At 41.9% G+C, this 27,857-nt stretch overlaps 1 protein-coding gene across 1 annotated transcript in view; it reads right to left on the bottom strand.

The window, feature by feature from the left end:
* Positions 1–27,857, bottom strand: part of LOC137624543 (uncharacterized) — a 60,913-nt gene that overhangs the window by 18,893 nt on the left and 14,163 nt on the right. Inside the window, exons 3-6 of the mRNA XM_068355430.1 lie at positions 21,047–21,208; positions 20,453–20,617; positions 19,229–19,382; positions 121–266 (exon numbers count right to left, since the gene is read on the bottom strand). Coding sequence (XP_068211531.1) covers positions 121–266; positions 19,229–19,382; positions 20,453–20,617; positions 21,047–21,208 — 627 coding nt within the window. The remainder of the gene's footprint in view (positions 1–120; positions 267–19,228; positions 19,383–20,452; positions 20,618–21,046; positions 21,209–27,857) is intronic.

The following is a 27,857-nucleotide window of genomic DNA, read 5'->3' as shown; positions in this document are numbered from 1 at the left end:
TTTCGTAGCCATAACCCAACAGAGTAAATAAAGATTTCTTTCGAACACAGACTACTGTGATTGCAAAATTAAAAAGTTAAAGTTTCCTAATGAAAAACATGCACTAATATAATCAAATACCTGCTGCTTCAAAGGTTCCACATCATCAGTAACTGTAAGCTCAGTTATAACATCAACTGGTTCTTCCTGTTTCACCTCCAATTTCACCATTGGAGCTCGTCCCCTACCCCTTCCCCGACGACCACGTTTGCCACGGCCACTGATTCCTGGGAGAGAAATATAAGGCATAATACAAAACAATATTACATACACTGTACTGTACTGAAATATTTATACAGTACAGTAATACCTTGAGATACAAGCTTAATGCGTTCCGGGACCCGAGCTCGTATGTCAATTCGCTCGTATCTCGGATCAATTTTTTCCATATAAAATAACTAAAAAAAAATTAATCCGTTCCCACCTTCTGAAAAAACACTGTATATTACATTGGAAAAACATGTTTTTAATTGTTCTAATTCACAACCTACGCTCACAAAATAACAAATGCCTATGATACTGATTTTGATCTGCAATTAAATGTGACATTATTATGGAGTTCTTACCTTACTTTTAATTTCTGTCCATTTTGATTTTTGTTACTCTTATGAGGCTCTCAAGGCATTTATAGTTTGAGTCATGTTTATCACTTGGGTTGGTTCAAGGAAGGAGCTTACCGGTATATTCTCATTCAAACATTGGTCTTCGTCATAAAGGCTCTCAAATCAGCTTTTCTCTTAAGAGGTTAAGCATGAAATGAGTTCTCATGTTCTCAACCTACAGTATAAGAGTCTAAAACATTTCAGTGTTTTAGTTCTCAGTCAGTTTTCCAGCCTCTGGACACACCTATACTCCCTCAATCATAATTGATTCTTCTCCCTATACTCTGGCCACTGATCTCAACATTCTATGGCTGAACTTACTAAAAATCTCCATTTCATTTTTCCATTTCTGTGCTTCTACTAGATAGAACAGTAGAAGCCTTGTGTATCTGAATGTACCTTACAGTATTTCATTTGCGTTGAGCTTTGGTCCCACATAAGGTTTGTTTTGATTTTGTTGATTTGTAGTCCTTTCACCATCACTGCACTTTTCTACTTTTCAAATATTTCCAAATCTTCTGCAGATTTTGCTCTTAACAATAATTTTTTTGCATTAAGTAGGACAGCTTCCTCTATACTATGACACAAATAAAAGGTCTGAGCACTGAGCCTTGATGAACAAGTTATTTTAAATTAGTATCATTATGACAGTGCTAGCCAAGCTGTAACTCTGTACTGTGTAGAAAATCAAAATGCCACGAGCCCAGGGGCCCCACCAAGAAAAGCATTTGCATAAAGCTTGAATTTCTGATGTTACACTAATTCAACTACTATATTTGACTGAAAAGATCATTCAACAACTTAGTCACAGCTGGAATGAAAAATTCTGGAATACTGTGTAGTATCAAGCCTTATGAAAGTAACAGTAAGAGTGTTAGAATTAACTGCAACCATATACAGTACTGTGTAGTGAACAGTATAGTCAGGGGAGATCTGAATGTGAAGGATGATCAAGGACAAATCTTACACAACATACACAAAAAGCTAATTGAGTAACAGGGCCAAAGATTATAATCCAGATCAGGGAGAAGAAATTTAACAAACTGCATGTTTTTGAACCAATAAGTTAATATAAGAGTCAGCTACTGAAGACCTAACAGGATAAAAGTATATCATTCAAAGTATCAAGTAAATGAATAAAAACATTTTCATAAGGCACAATTCTACACAGTATTCTAGAAGTTTTATTCCAGCTGTGACCACATTTTGAAATGATCTTCCTAATCTTGCATTGGAATCAATGGAAGTTCAGCAGAAGTTCAAACTTGACTTTAAGATTCTCTTCATAGTTTATATATGACAGATCTATTTTAATATTGTAGCTAATCTTAAAATATCTCATATTTTCACTCACTACTTCTTATATGTAGTTTATTCATTTTCATATTTACTTTCCTCACTAGGCTATCTTTCTTGTTTGAGTCCCAGGGCTTGTAGCATCTTGCTTTTTCAACTAAGGTTGTAGCTTAGCTAGTAGTAATAATAATAATGATAAGCAAGTATCAAAAAGCCAAAAGACTTTCTTAATAAATAAACCATTTTTTTATATAAGAAACAATAGGCTGGACATTTTTCAAAAGCAAATATGTAATCTTAAATCACAGAATAAATGTAATGACAGTAATATCATCTGCATAAAAATGTTATTTTCATTAGTAAAATAAATTTTTGAATATACTTACCCGATGATCATGTAGCTGTCAACTCTGTTGCCCGACAGAAATCTACGGTCGGGATACGCCAGCGATCGCTATACAGGTGGGGGTGTACACAACAGCGCCATCTGTGAGCAGGTACTCAAGTACTTCTTGTCAACAAGAACTCAATTTTCTCCTTGGTCCACTGGTTCTCTATGGGGAGGAAGGGTGGGTCCTTAAATTCATGATCATCGGGTAAGTATATTCAAAAATTTATTTTACTAATGAAAATAACATTTTTCAATATTAATCTTACCCGATGATCATGTAGCTGATTCACACCCAGGGTGGTGGGTGGAGACCAGCATACATGTTAACAAAGAAGCTAAGTATCCCGTATTTCATTTTATTAGTTATTCAAAAATAACATAAAATAAATAAGTACCTGGTAAGGAAGACGACTTGAACCATTACTCTGCCTTTATTAAGAACGTCTTCCTTACTGAGCGTAGCAGTCCTCTTAGGATGCTGAACGACTCTTAGGTGCTGAAGTATAAAGGGCTGCAACCCATACTAAAGGACCTCATCACAACCTTTAACCTCGGCGCTTCTCAAGAAAGAATTGACCACCCGCCAAATCAACAAGGATGTGGAAGGCTTCTTAGCCGACCGTACAACCCATAAAAAGTATTCAAGAGAAAGGTTAAAAAGGTTATGGGATTATGGGAATGTAGTGGCTGAGCCCCCACCTACTACTGCATTCGTTGCTACGAATGGTCCCAGGGTGTAGCAGTTCTCGTAAAGAGACTGGACATCTTTGAGATAGAATGATGCGAACACTGACTTGCTTCTCCAATAGGTTGCATCCATAACACTCTGCAGAGAACGGTTCTGTTTGAAGGCCACTGAAGTAGCCACAGCTCTCACTTCATGTGTCCTTACCTTCAGCAAAGCAAGGTCTTCTTCCTTCAGATGAGAATGTGCTTCCCTAAACAGAAGCCTGATTTAGTAAGAAACTGAGTTCTTAGACATTGGAAGAGAAGGCTTCTTGATAGCACACCATAAGGCTTCTGATTGTCCTCGTAAAGGTTATGACCTTTTTAGATAGTGCCTAAGAGCTCTAACTGGGCAAAGTACTCTCTCCAGTTCGTTCCCCACCAAGTTGGACAGGCTTGGGATCTCGAACGACTTAGGCCAAGGACGTGAAGGAAGCTCGTTTTAGCAAAAAACCGAGCTGCAAGGAACATGTAGCCGTTTCAGATGTGAAAACTATGTTCCTGCTGAAGGCGTGGATCTCACTTACTCTTTTAGCTGTTGCCAAGCACACGAGGAAAAGAGTTTTTAATGTGAGGTCCTTAAAAGAGGCTGATTGGAGAGGTTCAAATCTTGATGACATAAGGAACCTTAGGACCACGTCTAGATTCCAGCCTGGAGTGGACAACCGACGTTCCTTTGAGGTCTCAAAAGACCTAAGGAGGTCCTGTAGATCTTTGTTGGTGGAAAGATCCAAGCCTCTGTGGCGGAAAACCGCTGCCAACATACTTCTGTAACCCTTGATCGTAGGAGCTGAAAGGGATCTTACGTTCCTTAGATGTAACAGGAAGTCAGCAATCTGGGTTACAGTGGTACTGGTTGAGGAAACTGCATTGGCCTTGTACCAGCTTCGGAAGACTTCCCATTTAGACTGATAGACTCTGAGAGTGGATGTCCTCCTTGCTCTGGCAATCGCTCTGGCTGCCTCCTTCGAAAAGCCTCTAGCTCTTGAGAGTCTTTCGATAGTCTGAAGGCAGTCAGACGAAGAGCGTGGAGGTTTGGGTGTACCTTCTTTACGTGAGGTTGACGTAGAAGGTCCACTCCTAGAGGAAGAGTCCTGGGAATGTCGACCAGCCATTGCAGTACCTCTATGAACCATTCTCTCGCGGGCCAGAGGGGAGCAACCAACGTCAGCCGTGTCCCTTTGCGAGAGGCGAACTTCTGAAGTACCCTGTTGACAATCTTGAACGGCGGGAATGCATACAGGTCGAGATGGGACCAATCCAGCAGAAAAGCATCCACGTGAACTGCTGCTGGGTCTGGAATCGGAGAACAATACAACGGGAGCCTCTAGGTTATCGAGGTAGCGAACAGATCTATGGTTGGCTGACCCCACAGGGCCCTAAGTCTGCTGCAAACATTCTTGTGAAGGGTCCACTCTGTGGGGATGACCTGACCCTTCCGGCTGAGGCGATCTGCCATGACATTCATATCGCCCTGAATGAACCTCGTTACCAGCGTGAGCTTTCGATCTTTTGACCAGATGAGGAGGTCCCTTGCGATCTAGAACAACTTCCTCGAATGAGTCCCTCCCTGCTTGGAGATGTAAGCCAAGGCTGTGGTGTTGTCGGAGTCCACCTCCACCACCTTGTTAAGCCGGAGGGACTTGAAGTTTATCAAGGCCAGATGAACCGCCAACAGCTCCTTGCAATTGATGTGAAGTGTCCTTTGCTCCTGATTCCATGTTCCCGAGCATTCCTGTCCGTCCAAAGTCGCACCCCAGCCCGTGTCTGATGCGTCCGAGAAGAGACGGCAGTCGGGTTTCTGAACAGCCAAAGGTAGACCTTCCTTGAGAAGAAAGCTGTTCTTTCACCACGTTAGAGTAGACCTCATCTCTTCGGAAACAGGAACTGAGACCGTCTCTAGCGTCATGTCCTTTATCCAGTGAGCAGCTAGATGATACTGAAGGGGGCGGAGGTGGAGTCTCCCTAACTCGATGAACAGGGCCAGCGATGAAAGTGTCCCTGTTAGACTCATCCACTACCTGACTGAGCATCGGTTCCTTCTCAGCATGCTCTGGATGCATTCTAGGGCTTGGTAGATCCTTGGGGCCGACGGAAAAGCCCGAAAAGCTCGACTCTGAAGCTCCATACCCAGGTAGACAATGATCTGGGATGGGACGAGCTGGGACTCCTCTAAATTGAACAGGAGGCCCAGTTCCTTGGTCAGATCCATAGTCCATCTGAGATTCTCCAGACAGCGACGACTTGTGGGAGCTCTTAAAAGCCAGTCGTCTGACGGAGCCGGACACAAGATCATGGTACTGCTGCACAGTCTGTGAACTGTCAACCATGGGGAAGCGAGGAAGTACAGCGACAACCCGAAACTGTCTAGACTGTCTGGGTAGTACAGACAACTCCTTATCGGGTTGCTGAGGTTGCCGCACTGCGTCACAACAAGTCACCTCTGCTGGTTGTTGAACGTCTTCCCAGTGACACACTGACTCCGTAAACAAAAATCCTCTAACAAGGACTAAGCTTGGACTGCATGTCTTGCAACAAAGCTCAAGGTCTATGGGAGCAGGTGTGGCAACAGACGGGGTTAGCGACTGAAGCGGAACCATTACCCTCCCTGGAAGCATGAGATGCTTAAATAAAAGTCCATAGGAGGCTAAGCAGCTTAAGGCTCCTCTCCAAATGACAGAGTCCTCAAGGGAATATCAGAAGGAGGGAGAATAGCACTTTCTCATCTACAGGAACCATATCCGAGAAAAGCTAAGTTCTCTCAGTGAGGGTTTCACTGGTGCAAAAGCAGCAGACCAGAAGGCAACGTTATGAAACTGCTTGACAGTCTTGTGAGTTGGCAACAACCAAAGATGTGTGATTGAGGAGCATGCGGTAAGGTATGCAGAGCATGCTGTAAGGTATGCAGAGCATGCTGTAAGGTATGCAGAGCATGCTGTAAGGAATGCAGAGCATGTTGTAAGGTATGCAGAGCATGCTGTAAGGAATGCAGAGCATGCTGTATGCAGAGCATGCTGTATGCAGAGCATGCTGTAAGGTATGCAGAGCATGCTGTATGCAGAGCATGCTGTAAGGTATGCAGAGCTGCATGGGATGAGGCTCATGCTGCATGGGATGAGGCTCATGCTGCATGGTATGAGGCTCATGCTGCATGGGATGAGGCTCATGCTGCATGGGATGAGGCTCATGCCGCATGGGTTGAGGAGGATGCCGCATAGCATGAGGCTCCTGCCTCATGGGTCGAGGAGGTTGCCGCATAGCATGAGGCTCCTGCCTCATGGGTTGAGGAGGATGCCGCATAGCATGAGGCTCCTCATAGCATGAGGCTCCTGCCTCATGGGTTGAGGAGGATGCCGCATAGCATGAGGCTCCTGCCTCATGGGTTGCCGCATAGCATGAGGCTCCTGCCTCATGGGTTGAGGAGGTTGCCGCATAGCATGAGGCTCCTGCCTCATGGGTTGAGGAGGATGCCGCATAGCATGAGGCTCCTGCCTCATGGGTTGAGGAGGTTGCCGCATAGTGCTGGAACCCGGCAACTCCCGATGCGGCAGCTCACGCATGAAAGCAGGAGGCGCAGCAAGAACATGCGTCTGGCAGGGTGGACTGCGCATCGGAGGTGGAGCTCTCACAGGTGGAGGGTGGGAGCAGGCAGCCGCAGTATCTGCTGAGCGCACAACCTCGGCGGGTTGTAGGTTAACAGGCTGCATTGTCAACCTTCCAGCATGATACTCCTGTATGAAGGAGCAAGCTGAGACTGTATAGTCTGCAGCATGGACCACTAGGGTCTATGAAAGACAACAACAAACGGAGCTACTGTCCGTTGTGACTGAGGGTCTAAAACAGCTGGTGCGGCAACAGACGGAGTTACTGCCTGTTGCGGTACCACCTTGCCTCTCTGGGAGGTGTGCAGTTGTCGTACTGCAGCAAGTCCAAACTGACCCAGTGGCTACACCTAGGCCGTTGGACTTGCGCGGAAGGGACCGACTTGCACTTAAAAGCTGCAAGATTTGGTCCATGGTTTCTGCGAGAAACCTCTTCCGCAGACGAGGAATAAATGGGCTCTCTCGTCTTTGTGTGGGTGGGGTGATCACGTCGGCAACGTGTGTAGATACACCCGAAACCACGGAGGGAAACGTCTGTTCGTCGATCAAGGCCTGCTGAACCCATAAGTCCTTCGACATTACTTCTCCCCTGGGCTTGGGAGCTTGTAAGAGGTCCCAGACTAGGCGAACAACTGGCACGAACAGACGAACCCTCGAACGCAACACTGTAACACTTTGCGCTTATCACTTTATCACTTTTGATTTTCTGTTTGCACTTATTTCACTGAACTCGAAACTTTAAGTGGTTTGTACCTGAAACACGCAATCCTATCCTTCATTAAAAGTTAGTAATTGCGAAAACAGTATTACAATGTAACAGAAAAACATAATGAAAGATAAAGAATTCAGTGGCTGGAAAAGAGACTAAACACTAGATCAAAAAAACTACGTTTAAAATCTCTCACCGCATAAAGCCTGGGAACAAGAATAAAACTCTAGAAACGTTTTACCTTCTTCCCCTAAAGAGACTAGGGAGAAGAGCAAAAACGATAACAACGTTACCCGCTTGAACGAAACGTTTATCCTCCTCTCTCTCCCTCCGTCTCTATCTCTCTCTCTCTCTCTCTCTTGACTTAGAACCTGAGAGATGAGCCCAATTATATCGTTAAAACATATTATTTGTTAAAGGAAAAAAAAAAAAACTGAAAGATTTCCCAAATAAAAAGTTCCTTTATTAGAATTAAAACCATTTAAGCTAAGAAAGAATGAACAAAACGCTAGAATCGGTTTACTCTTACTGCAACGTGAAACCGTGAATACTCTCTCTCTATCGTAACGATAGAGCGCAAGTTGAACGTTCTGAACGTCAACAACTGCGGAGACAAACAAAACGTTAGTTCAACTTTGAAAACAGTACGAGACTATCAAAGAAATTCTTTCAAAAACATTAAAATTAAAATAGCATAAAATCTTAACAGGAAAAACGATATGACGGGCTCAATGTTAATTAACTTCGGTTCCAAGTAATGACCGCCTACTATTAGGAAAGGTCGCATATAAACAAACATAAAAATTAATTTTTTATAAGTTTATAATAAAAGGAAGTTAATCGAAGAGGCCTATAAAAGGCGGAGAGATATAAAATAAATCTATAACTTTGTTAAGCAAAATAAAGAAAGAGAGTCTATACTCTCTTCGACACCAACACTTCCGTCTAAGGGAAGGGTCGGCCATTTAAAAGTGAAAGAGAGTTCATACTCTCTTCGTCACCATAATTAAATCAAATTAATTCCAAAAGCTTGCTAAGCTAATGATAAAGCTTCCTGAATAGCGAAGGCTAAACTCTAGAGCAAATACATCACCAAATCGTGAACAATAACTCCAGAATCAACAGCGTATCCAAGTAGGTCTAGCCGGTGGCACGACAGAGGAAAAATTGAGTTCTTGTTGACAAGAAGTACTTGAGTACCTGCTCACAGATGGGGCTGTTGTGTACACCCCCACCTGTATAGCGATCGCTGGCGTATCCCGACCGTAGATTTCTGTCGGGCAATAGAGTTGACAGCTACATGATCATCGGGTAAGATTAATATTGAAAAAACAAGCTTGTTTCCAAATAATAACAACATATGCATAAATAATATGAGAAGTAAAGGGTTAAGAACCATACACTGATTGTCTATCAAAAAGTATTCTTTGCAACCTTCTGGTTTAAAATTGTATCATTTCTATGAATTCTAATTTTGAATTATAAAATTCTATCAAATGCAAGTGCCAACTGGACAGCCTCCAAGTAAAAAACATTAAAACTTTTCTCTCCTGCCAATATTTACTCCTCTCACTCCAAGGGATTGCTACACTGCCAACAGACTGCCATGTACCGAGAGGAAAGTGGCAAAAGAGGTTTATAGGAAATCAAGCATCAATAAAGATTCAGATTTAATTGTGTCAAGCCCAGCTGTAAACCAAACCCCTCATCCTATCAAGATTGAAATGCTTTTTTTATTTTTTGTTTTGTTTTTTGTGTTGTTATTTCATGTTTGATTTGGTATTACTTGGTAAGCCTACCTTTGGTCATTTATATAGATATTGTCTTAAATGATAGACGAACAAGTTATTTGAATACAGTAAAATCGATTCTCCTTTATGTGTGGCTTGCCACGATTTCGACTCTCCTTTATCCTTTCATTGCCCTTATTTTGTGGACCTTGATTAGGATTTGGTGAATACATATTTTAAATTAGCTAACGCTAAGCTAAAAGAAAGGGATACTAAGTGCAAGCAAAAAAAATTGAGTAGGTCTAGCAATTACGATCACAATGTTTTGATGATGTGTTTGTTAAGCGCCTACCATGGGAGTTATCGATGACGAAATAGACAATAACAATAATTCTGATCTTTCAAATACTGAAGATTAGACAATCTCTCAGTATAAGATACAATTAATAATGTTTTGAAGTCTTGCATGTTGCTTCTGATAATTGTGCTTTTTTGGCATAATGTAATATTTTACATTATGCTAAAAATGGGAATTCCTTCAATTTAAATCACCAATAATATTCAATTAATATATTTCTACATATTGTTTATATCTCCAACCACAAAAGGTGGATAAGAATCTGTGGTAAAATAGTTATTTCTACGGGACATACAAATCCTCGTCCTTTAATTAGGGAGATTATTTTAGAGCATGCAGTTATCCAACTGGTGAGGGTGCGGGGCCTGTCAAACTTACCTGGTACAATATTCATTTTCTCAAGTTTCTCCAAGAAGTGAATGTTGGTTGTTAATTGTGGAGAGGAAGCAAAATGCTCATTGCCGGGAGAGGGTTGGAATCGGCAGACGGTTGGTCTAACTGGCAGCAGATATATACTTCCTCTGTGCTTGGGGCATGACTGTTCACAGGCATCCCCATGTGCTGAGTGTAAGTCATGGCCTCTAGTATAGTGGTGAGTCTTCACCCTGAGGGGAAGAAGCGAGCAGGGCTTTCGTGGAAGTTAGACTGGGTAATGTCCTAAAAACTGGTGGAATCTTTTACAGTTTCTGTTCTCCTCAAGGGATTTGTCTCCTACTGTCGACCCTGTGCATACGTCACCGGATCATTCCCAGGGGAGTACGATACAGGGGTCTAGTGTCTTCTGATCTACATCAGCAAGCTTTCAGGCTAGCTTGCATGGGGAACTCCAAACGTTCACCACTTTGTGTGAGGTGTTAGCCTTCAGAGGTTGAACTCCTCGACCTTGGCTGTCAGGCAGTCTGCAGACAACGTGTTGCCCTAAGGAAGTCGTGGCTTCCTTAGGTCTTTCAGATAGGCCCACCATTACCTGAGGGAATTGGTAGCAGAGGCTAACTCCCTCCCAGTTCCCCTGTGCTTGTGTGTGTCTGAAGTGTTTCTGGTGATGCCAGTGGAGAAGGGCTTGGTGGTTCCCTTAGTGTCAAAGAGCCTGATGGTTCCCCCCTTAACACTGGAAGACGGGTAAGTTTATTCCTGTCCCGGTGATCCTCACCCCTTCTGCTATGGAAGTTGCCCTGACCATTACGCCAGGGGTCCAGGCTTGTTGCCCTCCCTCAGTATCAGTGGTTATGTCTCTTTCTGGCTTTGTAAGATGATCCATAGAGCATGTGTCTTGACTGTCAAGAGTTGAGGTGCCAGCTAGGACCAGAACTCAAGAAGTCAGGGGCTTTAACCCCCTAACTACCCTTCATGAGAAACCCGTCAGTGGGCCAAGTGTTGAAGGCCAGTGTCTGGATGCCAGACCACTTTCTCTGCCTTTTTCTTAAAAGAGTACCTGCACATCCCTTGACACCTTTGTATTTGGACCTGTTGTGGCTGCTCAATTAGTTGTGTAACCAGCCCAGCTCTCTTACAGGGCAAGGATACACTAATCTATGGTAGCATGTAGAAGTAAGTCTGGAATGAATGGTAGTATGACTGGCTCTTCTCTTTCCTCTTTCTGTCCCTACTTATGGGAACAAAGTAGCCAAAACAATACATGCTGGTTGAACCAGACTAGTGAGTTTCACTTCAACACTCTAATCTTTAAGTTTAAAGAATTATCTATCCCTATCCCCCTTTAACGAAAGGGACGATGTTGGATCTTATACATACAGTACATACATATACCAAGGCACTTCCTCCAATTTTGGGGGGTAGCCGACATCAACAAATGAAACAAAACAAAAAGGGGACCTCTACTCTCCACATTCCTCCCAGCCTGACAAGGGACTCAACCGAGTTCAGCTGGTACTGCTAGGGTGCCACAGCTCACCCTCCCCCGTTATCCACCACAGATGAAGCTTCATAATGCTGAATCCCCTACTGCTGCTACCTCCGCGGTCATCTAAGGCACCGGACGAAGCAGCAGGGCCTACCGGAACTGTGTCACAATCGCTCGCCATTCATTCCTATTTCTAGCACGCTCTCTTGCCTCTCTCACATCTATCCTCCTATCACCCAGAGCTTTCTTCACTCCATCCATCCACCCAAACCTTGGCCTTCCTCTTGTACTTCTCCCATCAACTCTTGCATTCATCACCTTCTTTAACAGACAGCCATTTTCCATTCTCTCAACATGGCCAAACTACCTCTACACATTCATATCCACTCTAGCTGCTAACTCATTTCTTACACCCGTTCTCACCCTCACCACTTCGTTCCTAACCCTATCTACTCGAGATACACCAGCCATACTCCTTAGACACTTCATCTCAAACACATTCAATTTCTGTCTCTCCGTCACTTTCATTTCCCACAACTCCGATCCATACATCACAGTTGATACAATCACTTTCTCATATAGAACTTTCTTTACATTCATGCCCAACCCTCTATTTATTACTACTCCCTTAACCACCCCCAACACTTTGCAACCTTCATTCACTCTCTGACGTACATCTGCTTCCACTCCACCATTTGCTGCAACAACAGACCCCAAGTACTTAAACTGATCCACCTCCTCAAGTAACTCTCCAACCCATTAATCTTTGCTTGGTATTTGTTTCTAACTGACATCCCCCTCAGGGGAAAGGGAACTCCAGTATTGATTGGATACATGGATACATGTACAACTCAGGTTCTATTGGTCTTTCCTCCATATGAATGGTCCACGCTTAGCTTTTCAATAGATCAAGTGTTGATCACTTCCCAGGAAGAAATCAAACCTTCCAATTAGGGTTACAGGGGACCTCCAATCCACCAAGCAATGACTGTCCCTAATTAAAGGATGAGGGTCTGTACGTCGTGAAGGTACAAATATAAAATTTTTAAAGAAATTTGTATTTTTCCTAGCCATACAACCCTGAGTCCATTAATCCAACTTCCCTCTTCAACCACCTCCCTCAGTCCTTGTTATCCAAGTTTAATGACTGATTTCAGGTAGCACTGAAGTAATCTTCTTAATTAAAGGACTTAGGTTTGTATGGGTAGGAAAAATGTTATTTTTATAATAAAATAAATTTTTGAATATACTTACCCGGTGATTATATAAGCTGCAGCTCTGCTGCCCGACAGAAAAACTCTACGCTCAAAATCCGCCAGCGATCGCTATGCAGGTAGGGGGTGTACTTCAACAGTGCCATCTGTCGTGCAGGTACTCAGTACTCAATGTAAACACAGAACTCAATTTTCTCCTCGGTCCACTGGGTCTCTATTGGGGAGGAAGGGAGGGTCCTTTAATATATAATCACCGGGTAAGTATATTCAAAAATTTATTTTATTATAAAAATAACATTTTTCAATATTAAACTTAGCCGGTGATTATATAAGCTGATTCACACCCAGGGGGGTGGGTAGAGACCAGCATTAATTGTTTACATTATTATGAGCTAAGGATTTCGTATTTCATTTTAGCAGTTATTCAAAATAACAAACATAAAATAAATAAGTACCTGGTAAGGAAGTCGACTTGAACAATTACTCTGCCTTTTTTAAGTACGTCTTCCTTACTGAGCCTCGCGATCCTCTTAGGATGCTGAGCGACTCCTAGGAGCTGAAGTATCAAGGGTTGCAACCCATACTACAGGACCTCATCAAAACCTCTAATCTAGGCGCTTCTCAAGAAAAGAATTTGACCACCCGCCAAATCAACCAGGATGCGAAAGGCTTCTTAGCCTTCCGGACAACCCAAAAAACAACAATAAAAAAACATTTCAAGAGAAAGATTAAAAAAGGTTATGGAATTAGGGGAATGTAGTGGTTGAGCCCTCACCCACTACTGCACTCGCTGCTACGAATGGTCCCAGGGTGTAGCAGTTCTCGTAAAGAGACTGGACATCTTTAAGATAAAAAGACGCGAACACTGACTTGCTTCTCCAATAGGTTGCGTGCATTATACTCTGCAGAGATCTATTTTGTTTAAAAGCCACTGAAGTAGCGACAGCTCTAACTTCATGTGTCTTTACCTTCAGCACAGCATGGTCTTCTTCATTCAGATGAGAATGAGCTTCTCGTATCAACAGTCTGATATAATAGGAAACTGCATTCTTTGACATAGGTAAAGAAGGTTTCTTAATAGAACACCATAAAGCTTCTGACTGTCCTCGTAAAGATTTAGTTCGTCTTAAATAGAACTTAAGAGCTCTAACAGGGCATAAGACTCTTTCTAGTTCATTTCCAACCATATTTGAAAGGCTTGGAATGTCGAACGATTTCGGCCAAGGGCAAGAAGGTAGCTCGTTTTTGGCTAGAAAACCAAGCTGTAAAGAACATGTAGCCGTTTCAGATGAAAATCCGATGTTCCTGCTGAAGGCGTGAATCTCACTGACTCTTTTAGCTGTGGCTAAGCAAACCAGGAAAAGAGTCTTTAAAGTGAGATCTTTAAAGGAGGCTGATTGTAGTGGCTCGAACCTTTCTGACATCAGGAATCTTAGTACCACGTCTAAATTCCATCCAGGTGTAGCCAAACGACGCTCCTTCGTGGTCTCAAAAGACTTAAGGAGGTCCTGTAGATCTTTGTTGTTGGAAAGATCTAAGCATCTGTGATGGAAGACTGTTGCCAACATGCTTCTGTAACCTTTGATAGTGGGAGCTGAAAGGGATCTTTCTTTCCTCAGGTATAATAGGAAGTCAGCTATTTGGGTTACAGAGGTACTGGTTGAGGATACTGATACCGACTTGCACCAATTTCGGAAGATTTCCCACTTCGACTGGTAGACTCTAAGAGTGGATGTCCTCCTCGCTCTAGCAATCGCCCTGGCTGCCTCCTTCGAAAAGCCTCTAGCTCTAGAGAGTCTTTCGATAGTCTGAAGGCAGTCAGACGAAGAGCGTGGAGGTCTGGGTGTACCTTCTTTACGTGTGGCTGACGTAGAAGGTCCACTCTTAGAGGAAGAGCTCTGGGAACGTCCACCAGCCATTGAAGTACCTCGGTGAACCATTCTCTCGCGGGCCAGAGGGGAGCAACCAACGTCAACCTTGTCCCTTCGTGAGAGGCGAACTTCTGCAGTACCTTGTTGACAATCTTGAACGGGGGGAATGCATAAAGGTCTAGATGTGACCAATCCAGTAGAAAGGCATCTATATGAACTGCTGCTGGGTCCGGGATCGGTGAGCAATATATTGGGAGCCTCTTGGTCATCGAGGTTGCGAAGAGATCTATGGTAGGTTGGCCCCAAGTGGCCCATAGTCTCTTGCACACATCCTTGTGTAGGGTCCATTCTGTTGGGATGATTTGACCCTTCCGACTGAGGCAATCCGCCATAACATTCATATTGCCTTGTATGAACCTCGTTACTAGAGAAAGGTTTAGATCTCTTGACCAGGTGAGGAGGTCCCTTGCGATCTCGTACAACGTCATAGAATGGGTCCCTCCTTGCTTGGAGATGTATGCCAAGGCTGTGGTGTTGTCCGAGTTCACCTCCACCACTTTGCCTTGAAAGAGGAACTTGAAGCTTTTCAAGGCCAGATGAACTGCCAGTAGCTCCTTGCAGTTGATATGTAACGTTCTTTGATTCGAGTTCCACGTTCCCGAGCATTCCCGACCGTCTAGTGTCGCACCCCAGCCCGTGTCCGATGCGTCCGAGAAGAGAACGTGGTTGGGGGTCTGAACAGCCAGGGGCAGACCCTCTCTGAGGTTGATACTGTCCTTCCACCAAGTCAGTGCTGACTTCATCTTCTCGGAAATGGGGATCGAGACCGCTTCTAGCGTCTTGTCCTTTTTCCAGTAAACAGCTAGATGAAATTGAAGGGGACGGAGGTGTAGTCTCCCCAACGAAACGAACTGTTCCAGGGATGATAGCGTCCCTATCAGACTCATCCACTGTCTGACTGAACATCGTTTCTTCTTTAGCATGTTCTGGATGCATACCTGGGCTTGACTTGTTCTGGGGGCCGACGGAAAAGCCCGAAAAGCTTGACTGTGAATCTCCATCCCTAAGTACACTATAGTTTGGGATGGGACCAGTTGGGACTTTTCCATATTGACCAGGAGACCCAATTCCTTGATCAGATCTAGAGTCCACTTTAGATTCTCCAGACAGCGACGACTGGAAGACGCTCTTAGAAGCCAGTCGTCCAAATAGAGGGAGGCTCTGATGTCCGCTAAATGCAGGAATTTGGCAATATTCCTCATCAGCCTCGTAAATACAAGAGGAGCCGTGCTTAGGCCAAAGCACAGGGCTTGAAATTGGTAAACAACCTTGTCGTAAATGAATCTCAGAAAAGGTTGGGATTCTGGGTGGATGGGGATGTGAAAGTATGCGTCCCTTAGGTCTAAAGAGACCATCCAGTCTTCCTTTCTGACCGCTGCTAGAACTGACTTTGTGGTCTCCATGGCGAACGTCTGCTTTGTGACAAAGACATTCAGCGCACTGACGTCTAGCACCGGCCTCCACCCTCCTGTCTTCTTTACCACTAAGAAGAGACGGTTGTAGAAGCCCGGGGATTGATGGTCCCGGACTTTGACTACAGCTCCCTTTTGTAGCAAGAGAGACACTTCCTGCTTCAAGGCTAGCCTCTTGTCTTCCTCTTTGTACCTGGGAGAGAGATCGATGGGAGACGTTGCTAGAGGGGGTTTGCGGACAAACGGGATCTTGTACCCTTCTCTTAGCAACTTCACAGATTGCGCATCTGCGCCCCTTTTCTCCCAGATCTGCCAGAAGTTCTTGAGTCTGGCTCCCACTGCTGTCTGAAGAAGGTGGCAGTCAGACTCTGCCTTTAAAGGACTTGGTACCTTTCTTCTTCCCACGTCTCCCTTCGGCACGAGCACCTCCTCTGCTGGAGGCTCTGCCACAAAAGGGCGGAATGAATCTGGACGCTGGAGTGTCCATCCTGGGTCTAGATACGGTAGGCAAAGGGGTGGTTTTGCGGGCAGAGGACGCAACCAGGTCATGGGTGTCCTTCTGAATCAAGGAGGTACCAATCTCCTTTATCAATTCCTCTGGGAAGAGGCACTTTGAGAGAGGAGCAAAAAGAAGTTCCGATCTCTGACACGGTGTTACTCCCGCTGACAGGAACGAGCAAAGGTTTTCCCGTTTCTTGAGGACCCCGGAAACGAACGAAGCCGCAAGCTCACTGGATCCGTCACGTATGGCCTTGTCCATACAGGACATAATGAGCAAGGAAGTTTCCTTGTCCGAAGGGGAGATCTTCCTGCTCAACACTCCCAAACACCAATCCAAAAAGTTAAAAACCTCGAAGGCTCTGAACACTCCTTTCAACAGATGGTCTAAGTCTGAAGGAGACCAACATATCTTAGAGCGTCTCATGGCTAGCCTGCGGGGAGAGTCTACTAGACTTGAGTAGTCGCCCTGGGCTGAGGCAGGAACTCCCAAGCCGAGAACTTCTCCCGTGGCATACCAGACGCTCGATCTGGAAGAGAGTCTCGCAGGGGGAAACGTAAATGCTGTCTTCCCAAGGTTCTTTTTGGACTGCATCCATTCTCCCAACACTCGTAAAGCTCTCTTAGACGAGCGGGCGAGGACGAGTTTCGTAAAGGCAGGCGCGGATGACTGCGTGCCTAAAGCGAACTCAGATGGAGGAGAGCGTGGGGCCGCAGATACAAACTGATCAGGATACATCTCCCTGAACAGTGCAAGAACTTTCCTAAAGTCCAAGGAGGGTTGCGTGGTCTTGGGTTCGTCGATGTCCGTATGCGGGTCATCAACGTGTGCAGCGTCGTCATCATCAGAGAGTCCATCATCTGAAAATTGAGGAGGAAGCGGCAAAGGAGTAGGAATCGGCTGGTCAGCTGAGTCCGGCAGCACGGGTGCACGCGTGACTGAACCGGACGCAACGTCATGGAACTGTTGCCCAGTCTGTGAACTGGCAACAACCATAGCAGCGCGGGGACGCAAAGCGTCTACTCCAGACTGTCTAGTCTGCTGTGGGCGAGTAGAGGTATCCACACTGGCTTGCGGAGGTTGACGCACCGCGTCAAAACAAAACAACTTAGGTTGTTGTTGTAACTCGCGAACGTCAACGGAAGGTTCCGTGCGTCGCTGAACGTCAACATGCGGCTGGCAGGGTACACTGGAATGCATGGGTGGCGGGACTCTCACAGCTGGAGTGCGGGAGAAGGTAGCCTCAGCGTCCACTGGACGCACAACCGTGGGTGGTTGTAGGCTAGAGGTTGGTGCAGCGTCAACCTTCTCCGCACGAAAGTCCTGCATCAATGACGTTAACTGTGCCTGCATGGTCTGCAGCAAAGACCACTTAGGGTCTACAGTAGCAGGTGCGGCAACAGACGGTGTTACTGCCTGATGCGGTACCGCTTTGCCTCTCTTAGGAGGTGAACAGTCATTGGAAGACTGCAGCGAGTCCGAACTGACCCAGTGGCTACAACTGGGCCGTTGGACTTGCGCGGAAGGGACCGACTTGCGCTTAAGAGGCCGCGAGACCTTGGTCCATGGTTTCTTCCGAGAAACCTCTTCCGCAGACGAGGAATAAATGGGCTCTCTCGTCTTCGTGTGGGTGGGGCGATCTTGGTTAGATACGCCCGAAACCACGGAGGGAACGTCTGTTCGCTGATTAAAGCCTCTCGAACCCTTTGGTCGTACGACATTGCTTCTCCCCTGGGCTTGGGAGCTTGCAAGAGGTCCCGGACTGGGAGGACGACAGGCACGAACAGACGAACCCTCAAGCACAACACTATCTACAACACTTTCCACAACACTACCACTCACTTTGTCACTACCCACTGCACTCTTACACTTCAACTCCTTGACGTCTGACATGAGTTGGTTACGATCACTCGCCAATGACTCGACTCTCTCACCCAGAGCCTGGATGGCACGCATCATATCTGCCATCGAAGGTTGTTGAGTGCTAGAAGGGGGATCAGGAGCAACCACTACAGGGGAAGGAATAGGTTGTGGGGCATGAGGAGAGGAAAATTCAACGGAGCGAGATGAACTTCTCCTGACTCTATCTCTCTCTAGCCTACGTGTGTATTTCTGGAATTCGATGAAATCGAATTCCGAAAGCCCAACGCATTCCTCACATCGATCTTCCAATTGACAGGTCTTATCCCGACAATTGGAACAAACGGTGTGAGGATCGATAGAGGCCTTCGGAAGACGCCTTGAACAGTCCCTAGCATTACATTTCCTGAACTTAGGGACTTGAGAAGGGTCAGCCATTTTGAATTAGTCAAAGGGGAATTCAAAATCTATCCAAAGTCGTCAACATATAATCCAAAATCAACAAAAGAATGCAAGGATGTATTAAAGATAACGTCTGCAAAGCGAAAGCTCAAAACTAGAAATGTGTACTTCACCAAAATATGTGAAAACCAATCCAGTAAGCAACAGCGAATTTAGTAGGTCTTGCCGGTGGCACGACAGAGAGAAAATTGAGTTCTGTGTTTACATTGAGTACTGAGTACCTGCACGACAGATGGCGCTGTTGAAGTACACCCCCTACCTGCATAGCGATCGCTGGCGGATTTTGAGCGTAGAGTTTTTCTGTCGGGCAGCAGAGCTGCAGCTTATATAATCACCGGGTAAGTATATTGAAAAATACAAATTATATTAAAAATTTGTTATATTGTACTTAAATTGCTCAAAATCTGGATATTCTTTATAACTGATATCTTGAAATTAAGTGCCATGTAATGATGATATATAGAAGTGTCATTGTTAATAAACGGTACAGTAAATGTTTTTCTTTACCAACATATGAAAATTTAAGAAATGCTCACCAGACCCCATGTAGACTTTGAAATCTCGGTCATCTTTGGTTAATGTTGATGCTTCAAGATGCAGAGCATCCTCATCTAAGACATTCTCTATTCCTCCCTGAAGTGTGTCCTGTTTCACTATGGCTAAAGTCCTCATGTACTTGTTAGTGACAACCTGCACAAAACACAGAATGCATGTACTAAAATCATTCTGCTCTATTCAGCTTACATATGTTATGAAAGCCAATCATCAATTATTAACAAATAATGAACTTGTTCTTATGAATATTTGCCACTGGTTCATTTTGATATCAAGCAAACAGTGAATATGGCCTCGTTTTTAAAATATTTAAGCCAGCTTCGATTTCACTAATACAAACTCAACATGTCAAGTTAAATAAATGAACTGAAAGCTAATCTCTATTAAAAACAAAAGCAGTTTTTATAAACGTAATAGGTACTCAAAGATCAAACTACTACCAATGAAATTAGCATAATAATTCCAATATCCTGCATCATTTAAACTTTATTTACCATGAACCAAGAAACTGCCATTTCCTTTACATGAATATCAATGATAATAACAGTAAATTGGATGGTAAGAAAAAAAAAGATGTCCAATTTTCATTAATCTTTTCTTAAAACTAATCACCAGGCTAGAGTAATCCCAAAAGCACATATCTCCACCAATGCTATTATCTTTTCAATATGACGTTTATGTACTAGTTGGAAGGAGGGCACTTGAGCAAAATTAAAAGGCCCGCAAAACAATTCCTTTATTAAAATCAAGTAACTACATTCAAGGAATGCTTCTGCACCTAAGCTCTATGCTTGTCATGTTTATCCAACTGATAATCTCTAAAGATGATTTTGTTAGGAAAATCATTATTTCCTAGAATAGTTCTCTAAATCATACATAATCTTCAAGAATCTTACTTTAGTTTGACCATATATTTCTCATGTTGAGCAATACAAAAACCTACCTTAAAAAAGGTGGATGTTCTTGACACTACTGTACTTCTTACCTTGATAGCTACTGATAATTCTGACCTCATGAGTATGGATAAGTCTATAAAGAGGTAAGATTTAATTCTTTGACTTTTAATACTTTTGTATCAAATTAACATAGGCTACTGAGGGATGTTCACAAGAAGAAAAACACTGTTAATTTTTTTCAAAATCATCTACACATAAGATAGTAAGCAGCCAACAAAATATTACGGATTACATCTTTAGGTATCCTACCTGTTTCATGCTTATAAGCTGTCCTTCCAAGGAATCTATATCATCTATAAGTTTATAGCATTTTCTGCAGACTATACTAGAGTGAATAAACTTATGTTGTATTTCTTGATTTACAATATTACTTAACAGAACGTGGACTTCAATCTGTCGGTGAGATGTTTTTGCCTGTCAAAGGAAAAATAGCGTATCATTTATGGATGTCATCTTAAACAAAAATACGACAAGTGATGACAACATTTAAACAAAGAAATACCCGGTAACTCTTTCAACATAACTTATGCTTGAAACAACAAACTACTGTACTTAACTTAAAATATTGGGGATTGATATTCTAAAAGTAGGGTATCCTTACATTTAGACTTCCCCGTGGCTCATGAATACAGGCTCCAAAAGTTACATAGTTCTTAACAAATACAGTATTGCTGATGATGAAATGAAAACTACTGTATGAAATTAATAACTCTGACATAATCTTTTCAACCAGTCTCAAGAGCACTTGCTCTCCACTGTAACATTGAGAGTCAGATAACCATTTGTTTCTAGTATTCTTTCATGTTAATGAAAACTTCACAAAATAAAGTATCGAGCCTTTACCTTTTCAGAAAATAACTCCATAGCACCTCTTGCTGAGACTCCCAGTTTTGCATTACAAACAAGACAATGTGGACTGCTGTTCCCCAATAAAACTTTTGGGTCTGGATCAAGTGGATCATGCTCTTGTTCTTCATGGAGAGGACCTCCATCATCTCCCTCCAGCTTAATGAAAAATAAAAGAAAATTACTGTAAAAATAATCAATTTCATTTAAAGGCAACCAGTGAAATAAGAAATCATTGTTATAGAGAATTAATGCAATAACCATTGAGAAAAATTATAAAAGTTGAAGAGGAATCAGACAAATCTCTGATCATAGTACAGTAAATGTACTGTATAATAATTCAATATTACCCAAGTCTCAATATTCTTTTTCTTCAGCTTTTACCCATTTTTAAATGGGGTTCATTTCTTATCAACCCTCTCTGACTCCCTCTGTCCTTCGTATCTTGATATCTTATCCCTATCTCCCACATGTAATGTGGTTTGCTGGCTTCCCATTTGAGCTTTGTCCTTTCCCCTTCTTGTCCTTCCATCCACCTTTATGGTTTTCTTATATTCATATAACTTGAACAAACCACTATACATAGTCTTTTTGCAGATGATTCTTTGATAACTCCACTACTCTGATTGCTTCTCTAATAGAGTAAGTTCTGATCCACCGTATCTGTTTTCAGGACTCTGCACATCCCTCAAAAAATCCTCATCTTTGCCTATTCAATTTTTCATACTTGAACCTTTTTTATCAGGTACATCTTGGACTCAATAACCAATGCTAATCTAAATACACTTTTATACGATTATCCTTTCACCTCTGCACTGATCCTCTTATTGCACAGCATTCCTGATACCTTGATTGTAGTGGCCTGTAGGTAACGTCCTTGCCTGGTGATCGCCAGACTGGCATCCGAGTTCCGCTCAAACTCGCTAGTTCCTTTGGTCGCTACAACCTCACCAACCATGTGAGCTAAGGATGGCGAGTTTGAAGAAGCCTGTAGGTCTATCTGCTGAGTCATCAGCAGCCATTGCCTGGCCCTCCTAGGTCCTAGCACATAGGGAGCGGGATTGGATGCTGATCATATGTATATATGGTCAGTCTCTAGGCCTAGGGCATTGTCCAGCTTGATAGGGCAATGTCACTGTCCCTTGCCTCTGCCATTCATGAGTGGCCTTTAAACCTTTAAACCCTTCCCCAGTTCATTCTAGCATACTGTATTCTCTTCATAACAATTTGTTAGATATAATTTCTCAATTATGTCTTAAGACCTAAAAATGACAAGTTTGGAAGTTATATGCATTCTTCCTGACTATACAAACATGAGGTCTTTACTATGGATATAGATGTTAGCACAAGCTGGCATACGACTATAAAACTTTTAACAATGTGTCATCAACTGTTCTGGTTGTTACCAGTGGTAGCGGGGGGAAGTACCACCCCCCACTCACTCACACTTTCTTCACTTTGATTACAGCCAGGACTTTCTTTGGGGGCAGGTAAACTATGAGTAAAGAGCTCAAGTTTGTGTAGTTAAGAAAAATACATATCACTTCTAAATTTGTTATTTGTTCCTACATGAATACAAATCCTTCGCTCACCTCTTAGGTGGGTTGAAGTCCCTACAACTGGCTGAAACGTTTTGACCCGGGACCACTGCATTCGAGCATCCTGATACCTCATAAACCAATGGCCTGATAATACCAGTGGTCTGTGTATATTTCACAGGTTTGTGAACATACAAAAAGGGGACCATGCGTCCCAATTCCCCATCGTTAGGAGATTGGGGATGTAGCAGGTAATATAGCTACCATCGATATGGGGCACACCTGCAGCCAAAGAGAGCCAGCTGATAGGGTCTTCATATGCTGTGCCCCAAAGACTCTCTGGGATGAAATGAAAATGGAAATTGAAAATATCAACAGGGCGTGCAGGCTATCTTTGACCATGTTAATCATGAGGCCCTTGTTTTTAAACTCAAACAGTTGAGAGTAGGTGGGTCTTTTCTTAGCATCATTATTGAATTTTTTAGTAACTGATAGCAAAGAGTTGATGAGGGGGACCATCATGAGTACAGGAAAGTGATATCTGGTGTTCCTCAAGATAATGTTTTTGGCTCATTAGTTCTCATACCATATATATATATATATATATATACAGTATATATATATATATATATATATATATATATATATATATATATATTTATATATATATATATATATATATATATATATATATATAAAGTATATATATATATATATATATATATATATATATATATATATATATAAAGTATATATATATATATATATATATATATATATATATATATATATATATATATATATAAAGTATATATATATATATATATATATATATATATATATATATATATATATATATATATATATATATATATACATATATATATATATATAAATACACATATATATATACATATATATATATATATATATATATATATATATATATATATATATATATATATATATATATATATATATATATATATGGATAAATATCAACACAACATCGTGTTCAAATAGAAATAAATTTCTACCTCATACTTGGGATATATATATATATATATATATATATATATATATATATATATATATATATATATATATATATATAAATATATAGATAAATATATAGATAAATATATATATATATATATATATATATATATATATATATATATATATATATATATATATATATATGGTTTGACCTAGAAAACAAGCTTGTTCCATATCCAGATGATGCTACTTTCTTTGCATCAATTCCATCTTCTGAATGTAGATCTGGCATTGCTGAGTCCCTTAATAGTAATCTAGCAAAAATATTTGCATGGTGGAAATTATGGGGCAAGAATTTACGTCAAGGACAGTGGCTCCTCAGTTATTTTACTTTATATGACTCTTACAATTTTAAGTGTGATTCTTGATAGCAAATTCCCTTAAAAGAAACACATTGTGTATTTCTCTTTCAATTGCACAAAAAAATTGTCTTACAGGGAAAGTCTTCAAAGATTTTTGGTGTTCAATTTATTCTGAATTGTTTTAATTCTTTCATTATGCATTGTTTTGTTTATTATTCTCCTGTCTGGTCTTCAGCTGCTGAATCTCATCTTAATTTGTTGGACAAGAACTTGCAGTCTATTAAATTACTTATTCCTGATCTACATATTAATCTCTGCCACTGTTGTTCAGTTACAGTAGTTCTTTATGCATGTTGCATGAAATTTTTCATTATTTTGATCCTTCTTTGCACTTAGATCTTCCCAGACAGTACCATATTGCATGATACTATTTATGCTGTTAATTCTAACAGTCATGCCTTCTCCATAATAAGACTTAATATTACACAGTATTTTAAAAGTTTTATTCAAGCTATGATAAGATTGTGGAATGATCTTCCTAATCAGGGAGTTAAAACGATGGAATTTCATTAGTTCAAACTTGTAGCAAATATTTTTAAGTTGAACAGACTGACATAAATCTCTTCCCAGTTTATATATGACAGATCTTTTCTAATATTATTACTGATCTTAAAAAATTCTATATAATTATTCAGTACTCCTGTAGTTTATTTATTTCCTTTCCTCACTGAACTGTTTTTCACTGCTGGAGCCGTTGGACTTATAGCATCCTGCTTTTCTAAGTAGGAGTTCAGCTTGGCTAATAATTATAATGATGATAATAATAATAATAATAATAATAATAATAATAATAATAATAATAATAATAATAATTAGCAATAATAACTCATTGTCAAAGCAAGTGGACAGCCAGAAGTGTTGCCAACGAAGAACAGAATAGGAGATAGAAGGGTTGCCAATGTAGTTACAATTGGAGCAGTTTTTTGAGATTCTGGGCTAGATATATTATCCTAAGGTAATGTTTATCATGTTTTTTTTTCAACCTTGTTACTTGTATTTTTCATTGGTTAATTATAGATTGATGTGTACAATATTATATTTCTTATTTTCATTTACCAAATAAATAATTTTTTATCATTTGCTTGTATTATCTCCACATACTCTGATCTGATTCTAAATCACAAGGTAATTTAATACTTGTATAGAAAAATCACCTGAAGTAAATATCACTTGTTAGGTCCCCTTGCCAAGAACTTGAACAAGGGATGGTGTCCAGTATCTTATCATATCACGCTTGGGGCCATTTATTTAGCTGTGGGTTAGAGGGGATTGCATTTGTTAACCCAATAGTAAGTCTGAGTGCTATACCCAACTACAGCCCACTAACTACAGTATATTATAAAGTTCTAATGTGTTCAAGAAGAGAATTGTATGAACAGTTGCTTAAATACTCTGGGAGTGGTAGCCAGTCTGAAGCTCAAGGTTTTGAACTGGTACACTACTCTCCCGAAGAGCTAGAGGAGAAACCTTCTATAAGATAAAAAGATTGGATCCCAAGGTAGATATCCTTCAGGTCCAAAGGTCTTATTTCTTATGTCGGACTGTACGCTACTTGCCGCCTCCACCTTGAATGATGTTTGGGGAACAATTGTTCAATGAAGAGTGATCAATATCTGGTCTCCAGTTCTCCATTAACTTCTCCATCTAGAATAGTTGATTCTAAGATACTGGAGAACCTTCTTGGACACTGAGTGTGTTCTTCTTCTGTTGTCTCCACTTCTGCCGTTAGGCCACAAGTTCCAGAAGATATCGGAAGGTAGGTCTGGTATGTCATCGGTGTGTGAATGAGGGGAGGGCACGGTAATTGCTCTCAAGGACTTCTGCTCATCATTTCCTGCTTTGAGTAAGTGTATCTTGCTCAACATCTTGACCAGCATACCAAACATTGCGGCAGCTGTAAGATAATGTCAACTTCAGCGGTCCCCTCTCTCTTTCCTTCCCCTACCCCTTTGCCTGGAATGGCCAGGTTGAAGGCAAAAGGGTAGAGCACTGTCCATGCCTATTTAGGGGGAAACAAGTACAGGAGGAGATGATTGGACCTGTATGTCACAGAGTCTTCTTCAGTGACAGCTAAGGTGCAAATTAAATGGCCTAGACCCTTAAAGGTCACTGATTAAAGGAAGAGGGAGTCCTGTTTTGCCTTTCTCTACTTCTCCTTCATGATGTCTACTTCCTTCTACAGAACAGGACTGCAGTCTCCATATCAGTATGTTTTTCTATCTCACCTGCCTGGCACAGCAGGAATCTATGGTATTCCTTCTCTTCTCAGTTTGGTAGGCTACTGGTTAGCTGATTGGTGCTCCAAGGTTATGGTCTTAGTGTCTGTCAGGATCAAACATCTTCTGGGTCGTGGCGGATAGCATGACTGTAACTGCCCAGTGATTGAACCATAATGTTTGGAGGCTGGCAATGGAAGCAGCTTCCATGGCAGAATTTCAGGTGATGAGAAAGTCATTCTCTCATAATTGAGTTTCTTCAGCGGGGTTCTTGCCAGCGGAGCAGACTTTGGCGGTTTGATCAGCAGAGGGGAGGGTCTGCAGGTAGCATGGGAGGGGAAGAAGACTTTTAATCTATCAGCTAGAATGTAGGGAATTTCAATGACCAGAGATTTCTGAATTATTATTATTATTATTACTAGCCAAGCTACAACCCTAGTTGGAAAAGCAAGATGCTATAAGCCCAAGGGCTCCCACAGGGAAAAATAGCCCAGTGAGGAAAGGAAATAAGGAAATAATAAATGATGAGAATAAATTACCAATATATCATTCTAAAAACAGTAACAGCATCAAAACAGATATATCCTATATAAACTATTAACAATGTCAAAAACAGATATGTCATATATAAACAATAAAAAGACTCATGTCAGCCTGGTCAACATAAAAACATTTGCTCCAACTTTGAACTTTTGAAGTTCTACTGATTCAACTACCCAATTAGGAAGATCATTCCACAACTTGGTAACAGCTGGAATAAAACTTCTAGAATACTGTGTAGTATTGAGCCTCATGATGGAGAAAGCCTGGCTATTAGAATTAACTGCTGGCCTAGTATTACGAACAGGATAGAATTGTCCAGGGAGATCTGAATGTAAAGGATGGTCAGAGTTATGAACTAATTGAACAACGGTGCCAAAGATTAATATCTAGATCAGGAATAAGAAATTTAATAAACCATAAGTTTCTAGGGAGTTGTGCGGCCTCACGTTGGAGTTCCTGGAATGGGCCGAAAGGGAGCAGATCAAGATCTCGGCCAGGTTCATTCCAGGGAAGAGGAATGTCCTGGCCGACGGCCTCAGCAGAGTGGGTCAAGTGGTGGGGTCCGAGTGGTCCCTGCACCCAGAAGTGGCAAAGACTCTGATTCAGAAATGGGGTTCGCCAGTAATAGACCTCTTTGCCACCAGACTGAACGCACAGCTCCCCGTGTTTTGTTCTCCTGTGCCAGACCCAAGGGTGGCGTTCGAGGACGCCTTCCAGCATCCTTGGGACAACCTCGACGTGTACGCCTTCCCTCCCTTTGGAATGCTAAGGCAAGTCCTCAACGGGGTGAGGAGAGCGGACAACCTGTGGATGACTTTGGTAGCGCCCTGGTGGCCGGAGATAGAGTGGTTCGCAGATTTAAAGGAACTGGCGCGCCTTCCACCTTGGCCCCTTTTAACATTAGTGTTTGTCAACCCAAAAGATATATTTTTCCTTGAAAGACATAAAAATTTTTCCATTCAATTTTTTCGACAAAATAGATATCAGTATTCGAGAAAATGATAGTTTGAGAAAATGATAGTTCGAGAAATTATTTTTCAAGTAACTGAGTTCGAGAATTTGACTTTCGAGAAATTGCATTCGAGAAATT

The sequence above is a fragment of the Palaemon carinicauda genome, chromosome 31, assembly GCF_036898095.1.
Source record: "Palaemon carinicauda isolate YSFRI2023 chromosome 31, ASM3689809v2, whole genome shotgun sequence".
Lineage (NCBI taxonomy): Eukaryota > Metazoa > Arthropoda > Malacostraca > Decapoda > Palaemonidae > Palaemon > Palaemon carinicauda.
The sequence above is the reverse complement of the archived record's forward strand: the minus strand, read 5'-3'. Positions and strand labels throughout refer to the sequence as shown.